Here is a 21395-nt window from a genome sequence, read left to right as displayed (position 1 = left end):
TCTTTTCTTGTTTCTTCTCACCTCTCCTGCTCTAACCCTATACCTCTAAAACCTCTAAATGATGCCCTATACCTCTAAAACCTCTAAATGATACCCTATACCTCTAAAACCTATAAATGATGCCCTATACCTCTAAAACCTATAAATGATGCCCTATACCTCTAAAACCTCTAAATGATGCCCTATACCTCTAAAACCTCTAAATGATACCCTATACCTCTAAAACCTCTAAATGATACCCTATACCTCTAAAACCTATAAATGATACCCTATACCTCTAAAACCTATAAATGATGCCCTATACCTCTAAAACCTATAAATGATGCCCTATACCTCTAAAACCTCTAAATGATGCCCTATACCTCTAAAACCTCTAAATGATGCCCTATACCTCTAAAACCTCTAAATGATACCCTATACCTCTAAAACCTATAAATGATAACCTATACCTCTAAAACCTATAAATGATGCCCTATACCTCTAAAACCTCTAAATGATGGAGCGCACTCACAAAACCCACTTCTTTTTGCGTGACAATACAGGTGATTCTGAAGTGGACCCACAGCGGGTCCGGGTTTGATTCCATTCGTACGCTCTCAGAGTTACCGGTCCATTTGGACCCTGAATGAGGGGGTCCCTGGACCCCCCACTTTGAGAACCACTTGCTCCATAACCGCCATCGTCAGCGGTATGCCCGCTTCTCAGCGTGGCATCCGGCGCGGCGACGAGTCCCCCCCCGGGGGTTCGAGTCCCGCGGGGGGCCGGACGGACTGGGCTCACAGCCCGGTGACGTACATTTCCATCCCGTCGTTGAAGGTGAAGATGGTGGTGGTCCCAGAGCTGCTGGCCCCCCCACCCTGCTTGGCGTCGCCGATGGTCTCGTAAAAGTTCTCGTCGCGGCCGGGCAGGGCCCTCCTCGCCGGTGGTGGGGGCGGGGGCAGTGGGGGCGGAGGCGGTGGGGCCGGGGGTCCGGGACGTCCCGAGGAGGAGCCTGGCGGCGGCCCCCCCCCTTGAGGCGCCTGTTGTTGCTGTTGTAGCTGCTGTTGTTGTTGTTGTAGCTGCTGTAGCTGCTGAGGCGAAGGTTTTGGTGGAGGCTGCGGCTGCTTCTTCCTCTTCAGCGTGGCAACTCCGGACAGCGCCACCACCTGGCCGGAGTTGCCGTTACCGGCGTCTCCGGGCGCCTGCGCCTGCTGCTGCTGCTGCTGCTGCTGCTGCTGCTGCTGCTGCTGGCAGTGGGGTAAAGTAACTAAGTACATTTACTCAAATACTGTACTTAAGGTAGGGTAAGTGATATTTTTTGGTTAAAACAAAAAGTATTTTGTTAAAAGGTTAAAATACTATATTATGATAGTAATCATTGCTATAGAGTGTTTGTTCAGTAACAGGAGTCTCCCTGTCTCTCCAGCTCTTTAATAAACAGAAAATACTTTTTTCGGTAGGTGTCAAAATCTCAGCCAATCAGGACAAAGTACCTATTTTTAAGCTTAATTTGTATAGTGTTCCAGTTCCAATTTTGTCTGGTCATTTCTTAGTGTCATCACTTCCAATTTCACTTGTTTAATCTGTATCCTGATTGAGTTCTCTGTCCTGGTTGGATAAAATTGGAAATGAAACTGAAACGAAAATGTATTTTCTGTTTAATAAAGAGCTGGAGAGACAAGGAGACTCCTTTTACTGAACAAACGCTCTATAGCAATGAGTACTATATAGAGCTATTTAACACTTATTTTAACCAAAGAAAATCACTTACCCTACCTTTAAGTACATTGTGATGCCAATACTTTTGTACGTTTACTCAAGTACATTTTGAATTTCCGGACTTTTACTTGTAACGTGGATTATTCCTACATTGCCATACTGATACTTTTACTTAAGTAAAAAAAGTGTGAGTACTTTTTCCACTACTGGCTGCTGCTGCTCCCGCTGCTTCCGGTGGGGGTCGATGGTGGCGTAGGCGGGGTCGGTGGCGGGCTCGGCGGGCGCGGGCGAAGCGGCGCTCACATGCCAGGACCTGTCCCCCCCGGCGGGCTGGTAGCACGGCTCCTCGTGGGAGCGGGCCTGGGCCTGGTGGACCCCTCCTCCTCCTCGACCTCCGCGGCCCCCACCCCGGGCTCCCCTGCTCTCGGTTCCGAAGGAGCGAGGGAGGGTCTTGGCTCCGTTGTAGTCGCCGGGCGGTTTCTTCTTTAGGGATTTGCACACAGTGGAGTAGGTGTCTGCGATCTGACACACACACACACGCACACGCACGCGCACGCGCACACACACACACACACACACACACACACACACACACACACACACACACACACACACACAATGAGAACGTATAAAAATATTTTATTTTTTTATTGTATTGAATTTTTTTCATTTTCCCCAAAAAATATTAAAAATAAATGAAAAAAGTAATCGAAAAAACACGGCCCCCTCACGTATTAGGAGGGCCGGGTGAGTCACCAGAACCAAGGACGGGTGTTTTTGATGAATCTAACATGTTAAAAATGGAGTAAAACATTTGAGTACTTTTTCCACCACTGCCTATGGCTATTGTAGAGTACAGAAGTCCTGACGTCACTCGTTCATCACCTGGTTCGTAAAGTAATGTCTCTATGGAGAATAACATTGGGTCATCATAGAATCGTCTCATATAAGAATTGCGGTCCAAAAAAAACCAAACTGTCTCGGTGATATTGTCAGGGAGGAGGTTCTGTATCGTTTATGATAGTCAGTCACTTATATTTGAAACAGTCTGTTTCTGGCGAAAATTTAACTAATTCGGCGGAAGTAACATTATCGTTTTCTCACCGTCAGTCATTTGTTTATTTTTGGAACACAGTTCTTATTTGACGCGATAATAAAGACGTCTATGGGAATTCAGAACGGGGGGGGGGGGGGGGGGGGGGACCGCAAACCAGGTAGGATGTGTAAATTACGTCAGACTTCGGTGCTCTATAGCAGGGGTCTATAACCTTTTCAGGCCAAGGACCCCTTAGCCGAGACAGAGATGAAGCAGGGACCCCCCTCTACATATTGTATAAAATTGTGTTTCAGATTCAACTTTTTTGTTTACGTGGTCTGCTCTTTTTTCCCCTCTACACCTATATCTCTTTGCCAAAAATAGCCGATCTACAAGCTCACAACGCCTCGCAGCGCGAGGCGTTGTGAGCTTGTAGATCTGCTATTTTTGGCTAAAGTTCACCTCGGAATAGGGATGCTAGGGTTCAAGTGGTTAAGGTAAAAAAAAAAATCATTTCACACAAAGATTTGGCGGACCCCCTGTAGTAACTCTGAGGACCCCCTAGGGGTCCCGGACCCCCTGTTGAAGACCCCTGCTCTGTAGACACATGCATGTGTGCAACAACTATGTCGGGATACGACCGTCATGATTGGCTGATGCGGGTCCTGTGTGGGTCCTGTTTCAGAGCCCTTAGGCAGAGATGTGAATGTACATACTGTCTTCTATATGTGTGTGTGTGTGGGTGGGTGTGTGGGTTGGTGTGGGTGGGTGTGTGTGTGTGTGGGTAGGTGTGTGTGTGTGGGTGGGTGTGTGTGTGGGTGTGGGTGTGTATGTGTCTGCACGTATACAAGGCATCTGGGGACAATATGGATGCAATGAGCCTAATTATATACCACTGCTAAACTTGCTATGCCCAAATGAATGTATATACAGTACTGGCGCTCGGGCGTAGTGCTCTGAAAATAGCAGATCTACAAGCTCACACCGCGAGCTTGTAGATCTGCTATAAACCAAGTGTAAAATCAGCCATTACGATGCCATCAAGGCACCGCCTTTTAGTCGACTAAATCAACTGTAGATTTGGTCGACTATAATCTGATGATATTTAGTCCAGTGGTTCTCAAACGTTTTCGTGCCAAGGACCCCCAAATAGACACTTATTAGACCGCGGACCCCCATTTGAAAAGATAAGCCAGGGACCCCCCATAATAGAAGATTTTTACGGCTCTCTAGCAGTGATTTCAACCATTTTAATTTTAAGGACCCTCAGTTTGACATGCATTCGGCTACGGACCCCCATTTAATGGCATGTATGTCGCTGGGACCCTAATTCATATTGTAAAATCAATGTTAATGTAACTCTGAGAGTTACAGACCCATAAGGGTCCATTTGGTCCCTGTCCATCATTTAGCTGGGGACCCCCTGGAACCCCCTCAAGTACCAATGGGGGTCCCCGGACCCCACTTTGAGAACCAATGATTTAGTCGACTAAAACTAGACACAAACTAAAACATTTCAGATGACTAAAATATGAATAAAACTAAATGGAATTTTATTCAAAAGACTATGACTAAAACTAAATCAAAATTTGCTGTCAAAACCAACACTGACGTGCCCAGCTGTGTTTGCTGTGTTTGCTGTGTTCTTTGCGGTGTTGTAAACCTGTGTCACTCACGATGTGAGTGCATCCGAGTCCTGGTCTGTCTCCTCCTCGTGTCGTGCCAGGTCATGTAAATGCCTCTTTTGTGTCAGTTTACAGAGTAAAGTACCCTAACCTGCAATCCCCTGTGTCTGCATCTCTGCATTCGGGTCTCTCTCTCTGTGTTTTCGTGTCTCACACCGACAGTGACAGTATCCTATAGCTGATATTTAAATGTTCAAAAGTGCCATGGCCAGTGGTGTAAAGTAACTAAGTACATTTACTCAACTACTGTACTTAAGTAAAATGTTGAGGTATTTTTTACTTTTCCAGTACTTTTGCTTCTACTCCACTACATTTCAGAGGCAAATATTGTACTTTTACTCCACTACAATTATTTGAAAACATTAGTTACTAGTTACTTTGTAGATTTTGATTATTAATACAAAACATACACTAATCACTTCAGCCCTATATATGTTTGTTGCTACATACATTTGAAAACTTGTGAAATGGGACATTCTGCATAATGAGTGCTTTCTGCTTTTGGTACATTAAGTGCTCAAGTGTTTCTACATTGATACTTTTACTTAACTAAAACATTTGAGTACTTTTTCCGCCACTGCTGCCTATGGCTATAACAGACACATGCATGTGTGCAACAACTATGTCGGGATACAAGCGTCACGATTGGCTGATGTGTCCTGCGTGGGTGTGTCTCCGGCCTTGAGGTGTCGCGTTTCAGAGCCCTTAGGGAGAGATATGAATGTACAGACTGTCCTCTATATGTGTGTGTGTGTGTGTGTGTGTGTGTGTGTGTGTGGGGGGGGGGGGGGCGTGTGTGTGTGTCTGCACGTATACAAGGCATCTGGGGACAATATGGATGCAATGAGCCTAATTATATACCACTGCTAAACTCGCTGTGCCCAAATGAATGCATATACTGGCGCGCGTGCGTGTGTGTGTGTGGGTGGGTGTGTTCAGACTTGTATCACTACACTTGTGAGGACCATATGTTCCTATAGGAGTACAGTCGACTCTGTGGAACAGACGTCGTTTGAGGACAGCTTTCCTGCTTCAGTTCAGTTCAGGTCAGGTTGGGTTGGGTTTCCCGGGGTTTAGGATTAGGACATTCAGACGTTCGGTTTATGGGGTTGGAGGGTTGGAGTTATCAGGGACGTGCACAGATAGACTCTAGGTGGTTCTAGAACACCTGCCCTTTGCCCTCTTGACCAGAAGTGCCCTTTTGAAAAAAAAAAAAGTTTTCTTTTTTTTTTTCAGTTTACAGCAGGGGTCTTCAACAGGGGGTCCGGGACCCCTAGGGGGTCCTCAGAGTTACTACAGGGGGTCCGCCAAATCTTTATGTGATATGATTTTTCTTTTTACCATAACCACTTGAAACCTAGCATCCCTTTTCTGAGGAAAACTTTAGCCAAAAATAGCCGATCTACAAGCCCACAACGCCTCGCAGCGCGAGGCGTTGTGGGCTTGTAGATCGGCTATTTTTGGCAAAGAAGTATAGGTGTAGAGGGAAAAAAGAGCAGACCAAGTAAACAAAAAATGATAATTTACTTGAGCACCTGCCCCTCAAAATGTCTGTGCACACCACTGGGAGTTATACCCCTGATTTGTAACTAAGTATAAAAACTAAATCAGGCTTTAGGCTTATACAGTAGGTTTAAAAATGGATGAAAGTGGCCGTCCTAAAATGTTGATATTAATAACAATAATAGCTTGAATTCATATAGTGCTTTTCATAAACCCAAGGACGCTTTACATAAAAACAATGAACAACAAACAGACAAACAAACAAAACAACAAAGCCTGAGAGAATAAGTGTCTTTTCAAGGCAGCTTTAAAAGAGTCCAGTGTTGGTGTTGATGTCCTCACAAGTATAGTAATAAAAAAAAACATGTGTGTGTTTGTGTGTGCGTGCGCGTGCGTGTGCACATGTGTTGACAGAGCCTGCTCTGTGCTGTAACCTGACCTATTTTGACCGGGCCGGGATAAGACAGAGTAAACTATGTTATCAGCGTGTTCAGGGCTCTGAGCCGAGAGAGAGAGAGAGAGAGAGAGAGAGAGACAGGCAGGGTTACCTAATGCACTGACTGGACAGACCTGTTAACATTTCACCATAAACAGCCTGCACACCAGTGGTGGAAAGTAACTAAGTACATTTACTCAAGTACTGTAGTTATAAGCACAAATCTTCAGTACTTTCACTTCTACTCCACTACGTCTCAGAGGCAATTATTATACGTTTACTCCACTACACTCATTATAGTTGTTCATTTGATTAACAGAGATTTTGATTATTATTACAACACATACAGTAACCACTTCAACCCTACTGTATATGCATTTCGGCCATTTGAAAATAGCCGATCCACAAGCTCTCAATGCGTCGCATTGTGAACTTGTAGATCTGCTACTTTCAATGTGTCGATGCTTATTTGGCAGTTTGTTTGCTCCGTACATATGTACTGTGTTGTACTTATGTGATGTAATGCTACTTTTCTTTTCACGTACCAATAATCAGAGTAGCTACTTCTTCCACCTCTACTAGGGATGACATGTTAAAACGTCAGAAACTACATAGGCATCTGTACTGTATGTGTGTACGTGCATGTGTGCGCGGGTGCATGCGTGCGTGCGCGCGGGTGCGTGTGTACCGAAGCTCTTTCAGATTTGACATGTAGCGCTCACAACTGAAAGGCATGCGTAGATTCTTGTGGGGGGGGGGGGGGGGGGGGGTAGGGTAGGGGAGGGGAGGGGGTTGAGGGAATACGGCCTAAGCGATGACACCCTGACCTCTCTAGCATTTCTGTGTCAAAATTCCATAAGGGGAGCGCCCGGCCCGCGCGCATGCAAAGGATTGTGGGCCGTTGTCGAGCCTGATCGGTGTTTGTCTTCCGTGTGACACGCCAACCCAGTGGCATCATGCTCTGCTCTGATGCTGTGAGACAGCCTGGTCAAATACTGTCTGTCTGTCTGTCTGTCTGTCTGTCTGTCCCTGTCACTCTCTTTCTCTAGCACACATGCTCTTTCCCTCTGTCTCTGTTTTTCACACACACACACACACACACACACGCACACACGCACGCACGCACGCGCGCACACACTCACACACACACACACACACACACACACACACACACACACACACACACACACACACACACACACACACACACACACACACACACACACACACACACACACACACACACACACACACACACACACACACCCTCATGCACACAGATTAGCATGCAGTGTTTCTGTTCAGTTCCCCATAACGTGTAACCTGAGTCTGAGCTTCAGAGGGTTTGGGTGCAGCTTGTCTTTGAGCTGGTCGATACCTTTAAACCACACAGACTATACCTTTAAACCACACAGACTGTACCTTTAAACCACACAGACTATACCTTTAAACCACACAGACTATACCTTTAAACTAGGGATGTCCGATATTATCGGCCTCCCGATATTATCGGCCGATATTAGCATAAAAATTGATATCGGGAAAATATCGGTATCGGTTTTTGAAAAAAAAAAAACATTTTTTTTTTTTTTGCTTTATAAATAAGTTACAGGAGTTCTTACTGTATATGGTATGTGTGATATGAAATTTGAGCTTACCCTAATCACAATAATCCCCGCATATATCGGTATCGGTTGATATCGGTATCGGTAATTAAGAGTTGGACAATATCGGTATATCGGTTATCGGTAAAAAAGCCAATATCGGACAACCCTACTTTAAACCACACAGACTATACCTTTAAACCACACAGACTGTACCTTTAAACCACACAGACTATACCTTTAAACCACACAGACTATACCTTTAAACCACACAGACTATACCTTTAAACCACACAGACTATACCTTTAAACCACACAGGTTACGCCGCCTCGTTAACTCATTGACAAATACAGGCCGAGAGGAAAGCGTGCAACATTGTGATTAAAGGGTAAGACCACTTTGGTAGAGGTTTGGGTTGTGTAGTTACCTTTAAAAAAAAAAACAGTACTGGGTTTGGTGATGTTCTATATTGTCTGAATCAGCCATGTTTGCGTTCGTTTTTGTGCTAAAAGAGTGACTTTGAGAGCTGTTTTACTGTACAATGTAAGTCAATGAGGAGCATATTTTGAATTATCAATTTCTAATCAATGGAGCAATTATTTCTTATTTCTTGCCCACCTTTGGAGTTACATCATGGCAAGGTCAATACACAACCCACACCTCTACCAAAGTGGTCTTGCCCTTTAAGCCATTGAAGTTATTCTTTCTCTCTATGTTAATGTTATATATACACATTATCTTATTTAAAGAATATATATACAGCCCCCCCTCTCTCACTTCCTCCCTCTCTCCCCCTCAACCTCTCTCTCTCTCTCTCTCTCTCTCTCTCTCTCGACAGACCTCAAGCCACACATATGCCCTGCCCCCCACAAATCTCTTGTGTGACCTTTTTGGATAAACAAAGACCCCGGCCTGTGCTACGAAAGTGCACACGCCACAAAGCGTGTGCGCGCGCGCCTGTGTGTGTGTGTGTGTGTGTGTGTGTGTGTGTGTGTGTGTGCAGAGTGCTTGCAGCTCTGTGCAACAGAGGAAGGAAGTCACAAGACGGTGGGGATTTCAAAACTGAGCTGCAGCTGTTGAGGAAGCCGGAGCGAGCGAGCGAGCAAGCAGCACTGTATGTTTTCATTTCCCCTCCCCTCTCTCTCTCTGTTTCTCTGTCTCTCTGTCTCTCTCTCCTTTTCTCTCTTTCTCTCTCTCTCTCTCTCTCTCTCTCTCTCTCAGTGGTGAAGAAGTCACAGTAGAGTGAACACAACACAAACATAGCGTGTTGTTACAGTAAAAGTCTCTGTATTGAAACTTTAACTTGATATTAAAAGTACAAACTTCCTGTCGGGCAGGAACCTCTTATCTCCATGTTCAAATGTTTGTTTTCATAAACTAACGCCCTACTTGATCATACTACAGCGTCACAAAAACGTCAAAAGTAGATCTGCTACTTTTGCTGTTTTTAAATTTGAACCCTGAAAAGTAACAGTTTTGGACATATGACGATATTTATGTTTATATTATATTATCAATAAAAACGTATGTTTTTTGCCAGTCATTATGAGGCCCACTTGCATCATCCTCACGGCCCACACAACGTGTGTGTGTGTGTGTGTGTGTGTGTGTGTGTGTGTGTGTGTGTGTGTGTGTGTGTGTGTGTGTGTGTGTGTGTGTGTGTGTGTGTGTGTGTGTGTGTGTGTGTGTGTGTGTGTGTGTGTGTGTGTGTGTGTGTGTGTGCGTATGTGTGTGTGTGACGCATCTGTGTGCGATCAATTCATGAATAGCAACAAATATGCACCCCAGTTTCCAAGAGTGTTTTTTTTTTCCTTCTTTTTCTTCTCCTTTTCTTTTTGGAGTGAAGTGGTCCGTTTCAGCCAGAGAGCGAGTGAGCGAGTGAGTGAGTGAGGCGTGCCTCGCACAACCTGATTGGCTGACTGGAGGCAGCGCCTCCTTATAGTGTGGCGGGGAGGAGGGGGGAGGAGTAGGAGAGAGAGAGAGAGAGAGAGAGAGAGCGAGAGAGAGAGAGAAAGGGGTGCTTTGGAGTGGAAAATCAACACCTTTTTTTACGGGTGAAACTGACAAACTCCAGAGGATACATATGGGCATGTTAGGACACACAGAGAGAGAGAGAGAGAGAGAGAGAGAGAGAGAGAGAGAGAGAGAGAGAGAGAGAGAGCGAGAGAGCGAGAGAGAGAGAGAGAGAGTTTATACCAAGCTAACCTTTCCTATATAGATGTGTGCAACTATGGGGGAGAGAGAGAGAGAGAGAGAGAGAGAGATAGAGAGAGTATTCCTGCAATGTAGTGTATTGACGTAAATAGAGATAGGTTTTCTTTACTTATCTCTACGTACTGTATATTATCTAAAGGCCAGTCCACACTAAATGCAACCACCTGCAACCATTAACCCCAAATGGCACGGTCTGCAGTGGTGTAAAGTAACTAAGTACATTTACTCAGGTGCTGTACTTAAGTACAATTTTGAGGTATACTTTTACTTTACTGGAGTATTACCAATTTCCAATACTTTTACTTCTACTCAACTACTGTACATCTCAGAGGCAAATATTGTACTTTTACTCCACTACAACTATTTGAAAACTTTATTTACTAGTTACTTTTCAGATATAAATTATTATATGATAAAACATACATTAACCACTTTAGCCCTATTTTATACCTAGGCTATTTGAAAATAGCTGATCTACAAGCTCACAGCGCGTCGCATCGCGGCGCGTTGTGAGCTTGTAGATCTGCTATTTTCAAATATTTTAGTACTTTTACTTTTGGTACATTAAGTATATTTTGATGCCAATACTTTTGTACTTTTACTCAAGTAAATGTTGAATTCTGGACAGTCTAGACCGCTGCAGCCGTCTCTAAAACGGTTTTGTTGCAAGCACAATTGTTCGGTTTATATATATATATATATATATTTAAAGTTGTCTACCTAATATATTTGTACATACACTTCTTAGCTGTGACTTTCTTTTTCACACGCTTGGTAATGTAAAGGTACGTTCCCCCCCCCCCCCCCCATGCCAATAAAGACCCTATGAATGGAATTTAATTGAACTGAATTGACTGACAGAGAGAGAGAGAGAGAGAGAGAGAGAGAGAGAGAGAGAGAGAGAGAGAGAGAGAGAGAGAGAGAGAGAGAGAGAAAGCGAGAGAGAGAGAGAGAGAGAGAGAGACAGAGAGAGAGAGAGAGGAGAGAGAGAGAGAGAGAGACAGAGAGAGAGAGAGAGAGAGAGAGAGAGAGAGAGAGAGAGAGAGAGAGAGAGAGAGAGAGAGAGAGAGAGAGAGAGAGAGAGAGAGAGAGAGAGAGAGAGAGAGAGAGAGAGAGAGACAGAGAGAGAGAGAGAGAGAGAGAGAGGAGAGAGAGAGACAGAGAGAGAGAGAGAGAGAGAGAGAGAGGGGGGGGGGGGCGATAGGGAGGGAGAAATTGTGAAAGAGACAGATTGTAGATTGCAGTGTAGACAGTGGGCCAGCTGCTGTGTGTGTGTGTGTGTGTGTGTGTGTGTGTGTGTGTGTGTGTGTGTGTGTGTGTGTGTGTGTGTGTGTGTGTGTGTGTGTGTGTGTGTGTGTGTGTGTGTGTGTGTGTGTGTGTGTGTGCACTATGTGTGTACTAGTGCCAGTCTGATTTTACAGAGGCGGAGTCTAACTGGCCGAGGAGGAGGGCAAACAGCACGGACTTAACCCCTTAATCCCCGTGTACAGCAGCCCAGCCCGGGGGGCTCAGCGCGGAGGGGCTTACACGCCCGCGGAGACAAGAAACCAATCGCTGGGCTTTAAATCCTTTTCGTCTGGACCCCCGCCACCCCGCTTTACTCTGCAGCTTGGCTCCCATGTTAAGAGTTATGCATTACATCATCATAATAATGACTTATGCAGGTGGTTCACCACCAGTAGGCTATTCAAAAAATAGCAGATCTACAAGCTCATAGCGCGGCACCGAGTGCCGCGCTATGAGCTTGTAGATCTGATATTTTTGGAAAATAATCGTGAAAATGTATGCAAATCTTTGAATATATATATATACATTTTTAACTCAAATCTTTGAATCTGGGGGGTCCCTGGAATAACATATTTGGAGATGGGGGTCCGCAGCTAAAATACATACAAAAAAGTTTGAGAACCACTGATATTATAGCAACATACTGTTAGGATTTAGAAAACATTTGTAAAACCCCCAGAAGCAAAGATTTGAGTTAAAAATATTCACTTTAAAAATATATATATTCAAAAGATGTGCACAAATTTTCAAGATTTTTTCAAAAATAGCAGATCTACAAGCTCATATGAGCTTGTAGATCTAAATGTAAATTGTGTGCAACATAAATGATGCTACACAGTAGAATCCTCAGGGTTCATCCAACCCTGAAAGGGTACACATGGAACCAAGTGTATTTGGCTCCATTTACACACTCTCAGGGTTTGGATGTGACTCAGGGAAATAAGGAAAACATTGATAAATGAACCATGAGGTTGGAGCGGGGGGGGTCCCACATGATTTAGGGGGGGGTCCCCACATGAGAGTGAAGTGACAATTTAAGGACTTTAGTTTTGAGCGCGATTGCATACAAAATCAATGCAAAGACGCCACTTGGCGCGTCGTCACATTGAGCGGCCGAGAACGAGGCGACACTAGTGTACTATAGGGTGACCAGACGTCCCGGCTTTTCGCCACAATTAAAATAATAATAGTTGTATTCAGCAGTTGCATAGACGTTTATCATGTTCTAGACTCATGCTACATGCTCACCTAACCACTGATATAACATGAACAACGCTGAATTCTACGCTGATGCGTGTCAATCAATCGTTGCCTGTCTGCGACGACTATGGTGCGTACACACACGTGCATGAATGATGGGTGCGTGGCATGAATGTGTGAGGTGCGTATTCATCTAAGTTTCCCTGTTTTGGGGTGTGATAATACGGTAACCCTACAGTACACTAACGAAGCTTACCGTCACCTCAGTATCTTCACTCCAGATGGAAAAATCCAAACTGAACTGAGGCGACGTTCGCGGCTAAAATGGTTTCAAGGAACTGAAGATATTTTAATCTTTCGGTGGGAACGCGCCTTCAGAGTTGAGACATGACTCAGGGAAATAAGGAACAAATCGCAGTGGCGTGCACAGACATTTTGAGGGGCAGGTGCTCAAGTAAATCATACTTTTTTTTGTTGACTTGGTCTGCTCTTTTTTCCCTCTACACCTATACCTCTTTGCCAAAAATAGCCGATCTACAAGCCCACAACGCCTCGCAGCGCGAGGCGTTGTGAGCTTGTAGATCTGCTATTTTTGGCTAAAGTTCTCCTCAGAAAAGGGATGCTAGGTTTCGAGTGGTTATGTTAAAAAGAAAAATCATATCACATAAAGATTTTGCGGACCCCCTGTAGTAACTCTGAGGACCCCCTAGGGGTCCCGGAACCCCTGTTGAAGACCCCTGCTGTAAACTGAAAAAAAAAAACTTTTTTCTCTTTTTTTCAAAAGGGCACTTCTGGTCAAGAGGGCAAAGGGCAGGTGCTCTAGCACCACCTAGAGTCTATCTGTGCACGTCCCTGAACAAATGGATGGATGACCCGTTTTGTAGCTCGGCGATTTGAAAATTCACGTTGTTCTGTGTGTAGATTGTCAAAAGATTTCTTTTATACATTTTGAAAACTTGTGAAATGGGACATTCTGCAAAACGAGTAATTTTACTTTCTGTACCTTAAGTGCATCCTGACGCCAATACTTTTGTACCTTTACTCAAGTCAAATCTTGAATGCAGGTGTTTACTTGTAACAGTTTATAGGCTGTTATGGTATCGCTATGCTTGTGAGTCTTCCAGCGCTGCTAATAATAATAATAGCCGGTCCGGTGAGTGTATTTCTGACCATTGTGTCAGCTCAGCTTAAACTCCTCACAGGCCCTCCCTCACCACGCTACACTAAACTATTCCTTACTCGCTCAGTGGGTCACACTGCATCCAACAGAGAATGAAGAATGTGGGAATTGTGTGTGTGTGTGTGTGTGTGTGTGTGTGTGTGTGTGTGTGTGTGTGTGTGTGTGTGTGTGTGTGTGTGTGTATGTGTGTGTGTGGGGGATGTGACAGTATTGGTGAGTCCAGACTTCTCATATATAGGTCAATAGGTCAAATCTGTCCCCCACACAGGGCCAATCACGTTCTGTCCACATGCTGCACTGATAAAAGTCCACCTTTATTAAGGCAGGGCCTACACACGCACACGCCCCCGTCAATGCATTTCAATAAGAATGCGCGCAGGAAAAAAAAACGCCTTCGCGTGCGCGAATGGAGTGTCGACTCATCCGATCGGACAGAGGGTGAGAAGCAGCTGTCTTGAGCATCTGCTTCAAATATACTTTTTCTCTATTGGAGGCGCCCTACCACATTTAGAATAGAACGCATAAACGCAAAGAACGCAACAAGCGTAAAGCTGCGCAAGAGCAACAAACCGCTCCGTTATTGAAATCCATTGCAAAAAGACGGCCTCGTAGGCCGACACAAAGTCTGGTGTGTCCGTACCCTCTTAGACAAGTTTGTGCCGGTAGCTATGAAGATGTAGAAGGAGGCACACTATGGTCACTCGGCTCATTCAATAGACCAGAGGTCTTCAGTGTTTTTCAGCCTGAGGACCCCTAAAAGAGAGATGAAGCAGGACCCCCCGCTACATATTGTAAAAGATTGCGTTGCAGTTCCCCCCCCCCCCCACACACACACCAAACCTCTTTGCCGAAAATAGCAGATCTACAAGCTCACAACGCCTCGCAGCGCGAGGCGTTGTGAGCTTGTAGATCTGTTATTTTAGGCTAAAGTTCCCCTCAGAACAGAGAAGCTAGGGTTCAGTGGTTAATGTAAAAAAAAAATCACACCCTGTGTGAAGTGAGTGGTGCCTTGATGAGCCCCGTATTGACCCCCGTATTGATGTTGTCATCAATGTTTGTGGACAGACATAGAAAACAGACTAGAAAATGTGCTCCTCGGAGCAAAAGTCTCCGCCAGCAGACCTGTGCTATTTTAACCAAAGGAAATCACTTACCCTATCTTTAACCATAGTTTTCTAGATATGTTCTGATTCTTAGATTAGAACATCTAAGGATTAGAACATGTTAGCTTGGCTAACATGTTCAATCATGGCACTGATGTCACTTCGAAACATGTAAACAATGTTTCGAAGTGACACACCTATTTATAGGGCTCTATTTCGTCATGCGTCTCGCTAGCCAATCAAAGCACACCCTTTCAACATATTGTAACGTGTCACGTGATGCTTGACCAATGTTAGCTTGGTGGACACACGGACATACATACATACATACATACATACATACATACATATATACATACATACGGACACACAGACAAAGCCAGATATAGGAGTGGTTGCCTTCGGCACCACTCAAAAAAGTTCCTATCACACAAAGATTTGGTGGCCCCGCTGTAGTAACTGTGAGGACCCCTAGGACCCTGTTGAAGACCCCTATGGTCACTATTTGACATGCTAACCGTCCTTTTGTCCTGCATTATACAAGCACTGTTGAGGGTGTATAATGCAGTATAATTATTGTGTCCATTGCTTATGGTGTTTCTTTTGAGTGTGATGTCTTTCTCCGTGCTTCATCTGCAGTATGTTGTCTCACCCCGTAACTGTATCTTTACTGCTGTTCTTCCTTTGCCGACAGTCACCAGTCACCATCAGATATCCCCCCCCCCCCCTGCGGGATCAATAAAAGCTCTTATCTTATCAAAGCGTTGTCAGCTTCACTGTCACTGCGTCACCATTGATTTGTTGCTCAACACACTGGTTGACGTCATAAAGCAGTGAAACAGTTAGTTGGAGCGACCGCAGAGAAAAATATAAAGGAAAAAGGCTTGGATTAAAAAGAACAGGGAACTGGGCGACAGCAAGGACTTTCGTTTTGCTATTTTCACTACTTTTGTGTTGACACTCTTGTATGATGAAGCAGGGCATTAATACAAAATAAATACAAAATTAAACGCGTCTTTCCACCTGACAGTGATGATATGATTGACGATTCACAGCATCATTACGAGCACCGACAAAAGTTGAGGACAGCTGAACTTTTTTTCTGCAGCTTACTTTTTACACCACTGCCTTTCCACCAGGGACATGAGGTCAGGGTTTAAGGAGGGGGAGGAGGGAGACAGGGGCGTCACGGCCATTCACTGTGCGTACGCCGCGATACCCTCACTCTCAGAGATCCCTGATTTCATACCCCCCACTTTTTGAAAAAATTAAAATATTTGTTGATAATAAATCGGTAAAATCAAGCAAAAATAAGAATTGAATAACCTAACCCTAACCCTAAAACCGAAATAAAGTAAGCAAAACACGAAAAAAATCCGCCCAAAAAATGCACAATTTTGAAAATACAGAATTTGTTTACATTTGACAGTTACAAATGTTTTTCACGCTTTTTCAAAAATAGCAGATCTACAAGCTCATAGCGCGGCACAGTGCCGCGCTATGAGCTTGTAGATCTGCTATTTTTGAATAGCCCAAGTGTAAAATAAGGGGTATAGTCCACCGAAAGTCCATCCCCCCCACCTTCTGAGAGCCTGTGACGTCCCTGGAGGGAGAGGGCTGCAGGATGCCTGTAAGTAAGCAGACTCCCTCCAGCACGGTAACCAGAGCCCATGGCCCTTGGGGCAGTGCTTGTATGACAGGCAGGTCACAGGGCAGCCTGTGTTATGACGCAGGGGCCTCAATCAAGTGGACGCTGCAGACGCCCCATCTGTAAACACCACGCACTTAACCCACCTGGAGGGGGCCGGCCCTCCGTTTGAGTCACCACCACTCCAACCCCCCCCCCCCCCTCCCTCCGAAGTGTCCTTGAGCAAGACACTGAACCCTACACTGCTCCTCATGAGCAGGTTGGTACCTGTATGGCTTCCTCCGTCGTCGGTGTGTGAATGGGTGAATGTAACGCACATTTTAAAGCGCTTTGGATGAAGGTACTATTTACCATTTATCTCTTTCCCTCCGTGTCTCTCTCCCACATGCATTCAAGTGTACATTTTGCTTCTAAATCCACCCTCCCCCCACCCATTCTGCACATCCCCCGTTGCTAATGAAAGACATTTTACCATACCTGGCTTAAAGAGGTTTTTAATCATACTTGCCATTCTAATGACTAAATGACTAATGTGACTCTTGCATGTGACTCTTGTACTGGTGTCTCGGTGTCTTTCTTTCTGGTTTTCAATCTTATATTTATTCTTATATAATAATAATAATTATTATTATTTAGTTGTGATACATGTATTTGTTGAATTTCTTTTTCATTATTTCACTGTTTGTACCTTTATGAGTGAGTGACAAATAAACCCCCTTGATTCTTAATTCTATCGACTGTCTCAAACACACACGCACACGCACACGCACACGCACGCGCTCTCTCTCTCACCTCCTTGGCGGTTGGGGGCGCGGGCAGCCCCTTAGCGGTGTCTCCCAGCAGGTGTGGTGGGGGGTGCAGGGTGATGATGTCATCGTCCTCAGGAGGCTTCCAGATGTACTGCTCCCCGTTGCCCATGAACACTGCCTCCTAGTGGACACAGACAGGAGGTGTTCAGGGTTAGTTGAGGGTTATTCTAGTTAAAGGGCTATTTCACTTTAAAACACTTCTGGGGTCATTTTAACGTCTACTCCAGTCAAGGACCCCCAAATTGATTGATGTATTTTGGCCGTGGACCCCCCATCTGAAAAGGTTTTGTGTCAGGGACAAAAAATGTATAAATAATTATATTGAAAGATTTGCAAAAAAATATAAGATTTTTCAAAAATAGCAAATCTACTTGTATATCTGCTATTTTTGAATAGCAAGTATAAAATATGGGGTTAAAGTGGACTTTGAGAACCAATGGTCTACTCTGTCTTTTGTGTGCACCCCAGGCAGTTTTTAAGTTAACCACTTGAACCCCCGCATGCATGCCTATTCTGGGGGGAACAATCACCAAAAATAGCAGATCTACAAGCACAGAACGCATCGCAACGTGACGTGTTTTTTTTTAGCTTAGAGATTGGCTATTTTTAGGCAAAGAGATTTGGTGCATACAGAAAAGAAGCGTAAGCAATTTATTGTATTATATATGGTGTTGATTTTAATGAAGTGTTACTGTACGCTCTGTTGTCTTGTTATGTATTTTGTTGTTCACTGTTCTATGTTTTTTTGTGGTGACTGCGGATGAGAATTTGCATCACTGCTAAATGCGGTGTATTTACACTACATTACTATACTGTTCATTAACATGCTCTGTCCTGTCCAAATAAACAAATAAAGTAAATACACTTATAACCAGTGGTGGAAATAGTACTGACATTTCTTACTTAAGTAAAAGTATCAATACTGCAATATAGAAATACTCTGTTATAAGTAAAACTCCGGAATTAAAATGTTCTTTTTTTCCCTGAGCTTTTTGAATACTATCCCTGAGGGGGCGGGGCTGACAATAAATAACTGCACAGGTGACCATGACAAAACAACGGCTGTGTGTGTGTGTGTGTGTGTGTGTGTGTGTGTGTGTGTGTGTGTGTGTGTGTGTGTGTCCGTGTGTGTGTGTCCGTGTGTGTGTGTTCTACTGTTAATGTTTCTCCTGTGGGCTACGGAAGTTTTCGTCCGGCGTGTTTACTCAACAGATAAACGTGTGTTGAACTGCCTGTGTCTCACTGCGTGTGTGTGTGTGTGTGTGTGTGTGTGTGTGTGTGTGTGTGTGTGTGTGTGTGTGTGTGTGTGTGTGTGCCTGTGAGTCTATGTGTGTCACTGTGTGCATGCACAGTATGTGTGTCTATGTGTGTGTACAGTATATAGTACCTGCGTGCACGTGTGTGTGTGTGTGTGTGTGTGTGTGTGTGTGTGTGTGTGTGTGTGTGTGTGTGTGTGTGTGTGTGTGTGTGTGTGTGTGTGTGTGTGTGCGTGCGTGCGTGTGTCTGGGTGTTTGCATGTATGTGCCGGTGAGCATGTGCGTGCGTGTGTGTATGTGTGTCATAGTGTTTCAGCAGCAGATAGGTCAGGGTGTGTGTGTGTGTGTGTGTGTGTGTGTGTGTGTGTGTGTGTGTGTGTGTGTGTGTGTGTGTGTGTGTGTGTGTGTGTGTGTGTGTCATAGTGTTGCAGCAGCAGATAGGTCAGGGTGTGTGTGTGTGTGTGTGTGTGTGTGTGTGTGTGTGTGTGTGTCATAGTGTTGCAGCAGCAGATAGGTCAGGGTGTTTGCATGAGGCTCATTGCTCATTACTCTTGACGTCGGTCCAAACCACAGTCTAAACAACCTGAGAGGTTATAAAAGGCTCATTAATGACATGTTCTTTGATATCTAGTCCAACCACATTTGCATGACTCATTCGCTTTGTTCATAAAGTATTTTTTCTACACAGTAAAATCCTCAGTGGTATTTGAATCCATCTGTACACTCTCAGTGTTAAGTTAACACTGTTGTATTTACTGTGTACCTCTCATAACCTGTTCTTAAATAGCCCTACCTCACTATGTCATTGTGTTTAACTTACTAGCTTTCTGTTATGGTTTTATTTAGTTGTTTCTGCGTTTTATATCTGTATAAGTCTTCATTGTTGTGTGTGTGTGTGTGTGATCTCGACAGTACAGGCTCTATGCACAGCAGCCATATTATCACTTCCTTCACAGGTGTTACCAATGATACTAATGAAGGCTCTGTTCCATTTAGTGTAGCACAGTGGTTTCCACGACAGCCCATAACTCTGAGAGTGTACAAATGGAACCAAATGGACCCGTTACACACCTGTAAGGGGCCATTTGGAAGCCCATGAGGGTCCCTGGACCCCAACTTGTGACCCACTTGGTGTAACAGAGTGTTTCCAGTGAGCCAACATGCACACTATCTCAGCACCCTGACTCTGTTTAGACCAGAATGGAACAGAGCCTTCATTAGTATCATTGGTAACACCTGTGAATGTCTTCATAATATGGCTGCTGTGAATAGAGCCTATTGCAAATGAGGGTAAACCTCAATGCTCCTTTCAAGAATAAATAAAGGTTTCAATCAGTGTTGATTTTGGCGACTAGAACTACGACGAAAAGTGTTCGTCGACTTCCTTTTCTCTCTGACGAAAACTAAATAAAAAGTAAGCTATGATGACTGAAACTAAGACTAAATATATTGACAATTTCATCAACAAATAAAAACAGACTAAAATGTTAGGGAGGGACGAGTGGAGAAGAGATCCAGTACAACTAAAAGACAAGTTATTTTATGTTTGGTTGCGCTCGGGTGCTGCGCTCTAAAAATAGCAGATCTACAAGCTCACAACGCGTAGATATAGTCTATTTTCAGCATGCAACCAGGTATAAAATCAGCCATTACGACACCATCAAGGCAAAATACATTTTATAATCTTATGATATTTAGTCGACTAAAACTAGACAAAAACGTAAACATTTCAGATATGACTAAAACTAAATGGAATTTGATTCAAAAGACTATGACTAAAACTAAACACAAATTTGCTGTCAAAATCAACACTAGTTTCAATCAAATACACCAAGACGACAGAAGAACAGGTGAGATCTTGAACGATGTCAAATGTCACCTTTGACATTTTATCCGATCTCCATATATTTCAGAGGTGTCATTTTATTAACCCATCAAGACCCGAGGCCGATCCTACAAATGCCTTCTAAATCAGTAGTTCTCAAACTACTGACCCCCCCCCCCCCCCAAATTAATATATGGCCGTGGACCCCCATCTGAAAATGATTTGTGCCAGGGTCCCCCAGAAGAAAAGATTTATGTTAAAAATGGCAGGTTCCATTTGTACACTCTCAGAGTTCAACGTGACTAAGGGTAATAAGGAACAGATGGATGATCTAACACTGTGACACAGGCCAATAAGGATCAAATTAAGGAACAAGTATAAGATTAACACTCACAGGGGTTAACACACCATTAAGCTCTCAGAGGAACTCGCCCGTCGGGCAAGTAAGTACAGGTCATGTTCTACTGCCCAAAGGTCATGTTCTACTGCCCAAAGGTCATGTTCTACTGCCCAAAAGTCATGTTCTACTGCCCAAAGGTCATGTTCTACTGCCCAACGGTCATGTTCTACTGCCCAAAGGTCATGTTCTACTGCCCAAAGGTCATGTTCTACTGCCCAAAGGTCATGTTCTACTGCCCAAAGGTCATGTTCTACTGCCCAAAGGTCATGTTCTACTGCCCAAAAGTCATGTTCTACTGCCCAAAGGTCATGTTCTACTGCCCAAACGTCATGTTCTACTGCCCAACGGTCATGTTCTACTGCCCAAAGGTCATGTTCTACTGCCCAAAGGTCATGTTCTACTGCCCAAAGGTCATGTTCTACTGCCCAAAGGTCATGTTCTAGTGCCCCAAGGTCATGTTCTACTGCCCCAAGGTCATGTTCTACTGCCCAAAGGTCATGTTCTACTGCC

The 21395-nt window shown here is 44.3% G+C and overlaps 1 protein-coding gene across 4 annotated transcripts in view; it reads right to left on the bottom strand.

Moving 5' to 3' along the window:
- Positions 1–415: 415 nt before the first annotated feature.
- The window catches only part of LOC311053537 (uncharacterized protein), a 122884-nt gene continuing 101904 nt past the window's right edge, over positions 416–21395 (bottom strand). For 2 of the 4 annotated variants that reach the window (XM_084069136.1, XM_084069139.1), the window contains 3 exons: positions 17388–17525; positions 1894–2220; positions 416–1226 (listed from right to left, as the gene is read on the bottom strand). In XM_084069136.1, coding sequence (XP_083925262.1) covers positions 777–1226; positions 1894–2220; positions 17388–17525 — 915 coding nt within the window. In that variant the 3' untranslated portion in view covers positions 416–776. The remainder of the gene's footprint in view (positions 1227–1893; positions 2221–17387; positions 17526–21395) is intronic. The other 2 variants (XM_084069137.1, XM_084069138.1) reach the window with 2 other exon arrangements.

Source organism: Gymnoscopelus microlampas, assembly GCF_963454915.1.
Source record: "Gymnoscopelus microlampas genome assembly, chromosome: 10".
Taxonomy (NCBI): Eukaryota; Metazoa; Chordata; class Actinopteri; order Myctophiformes; family Myctophidae; genus Gymnoscopelus; species Gymnoscopelus microlampas.
The sequence above is the reverse complement of the archived record's forward strand: the minus strand, read 5'-3'. Positions and strand labels throughout refer to the sequence as shown.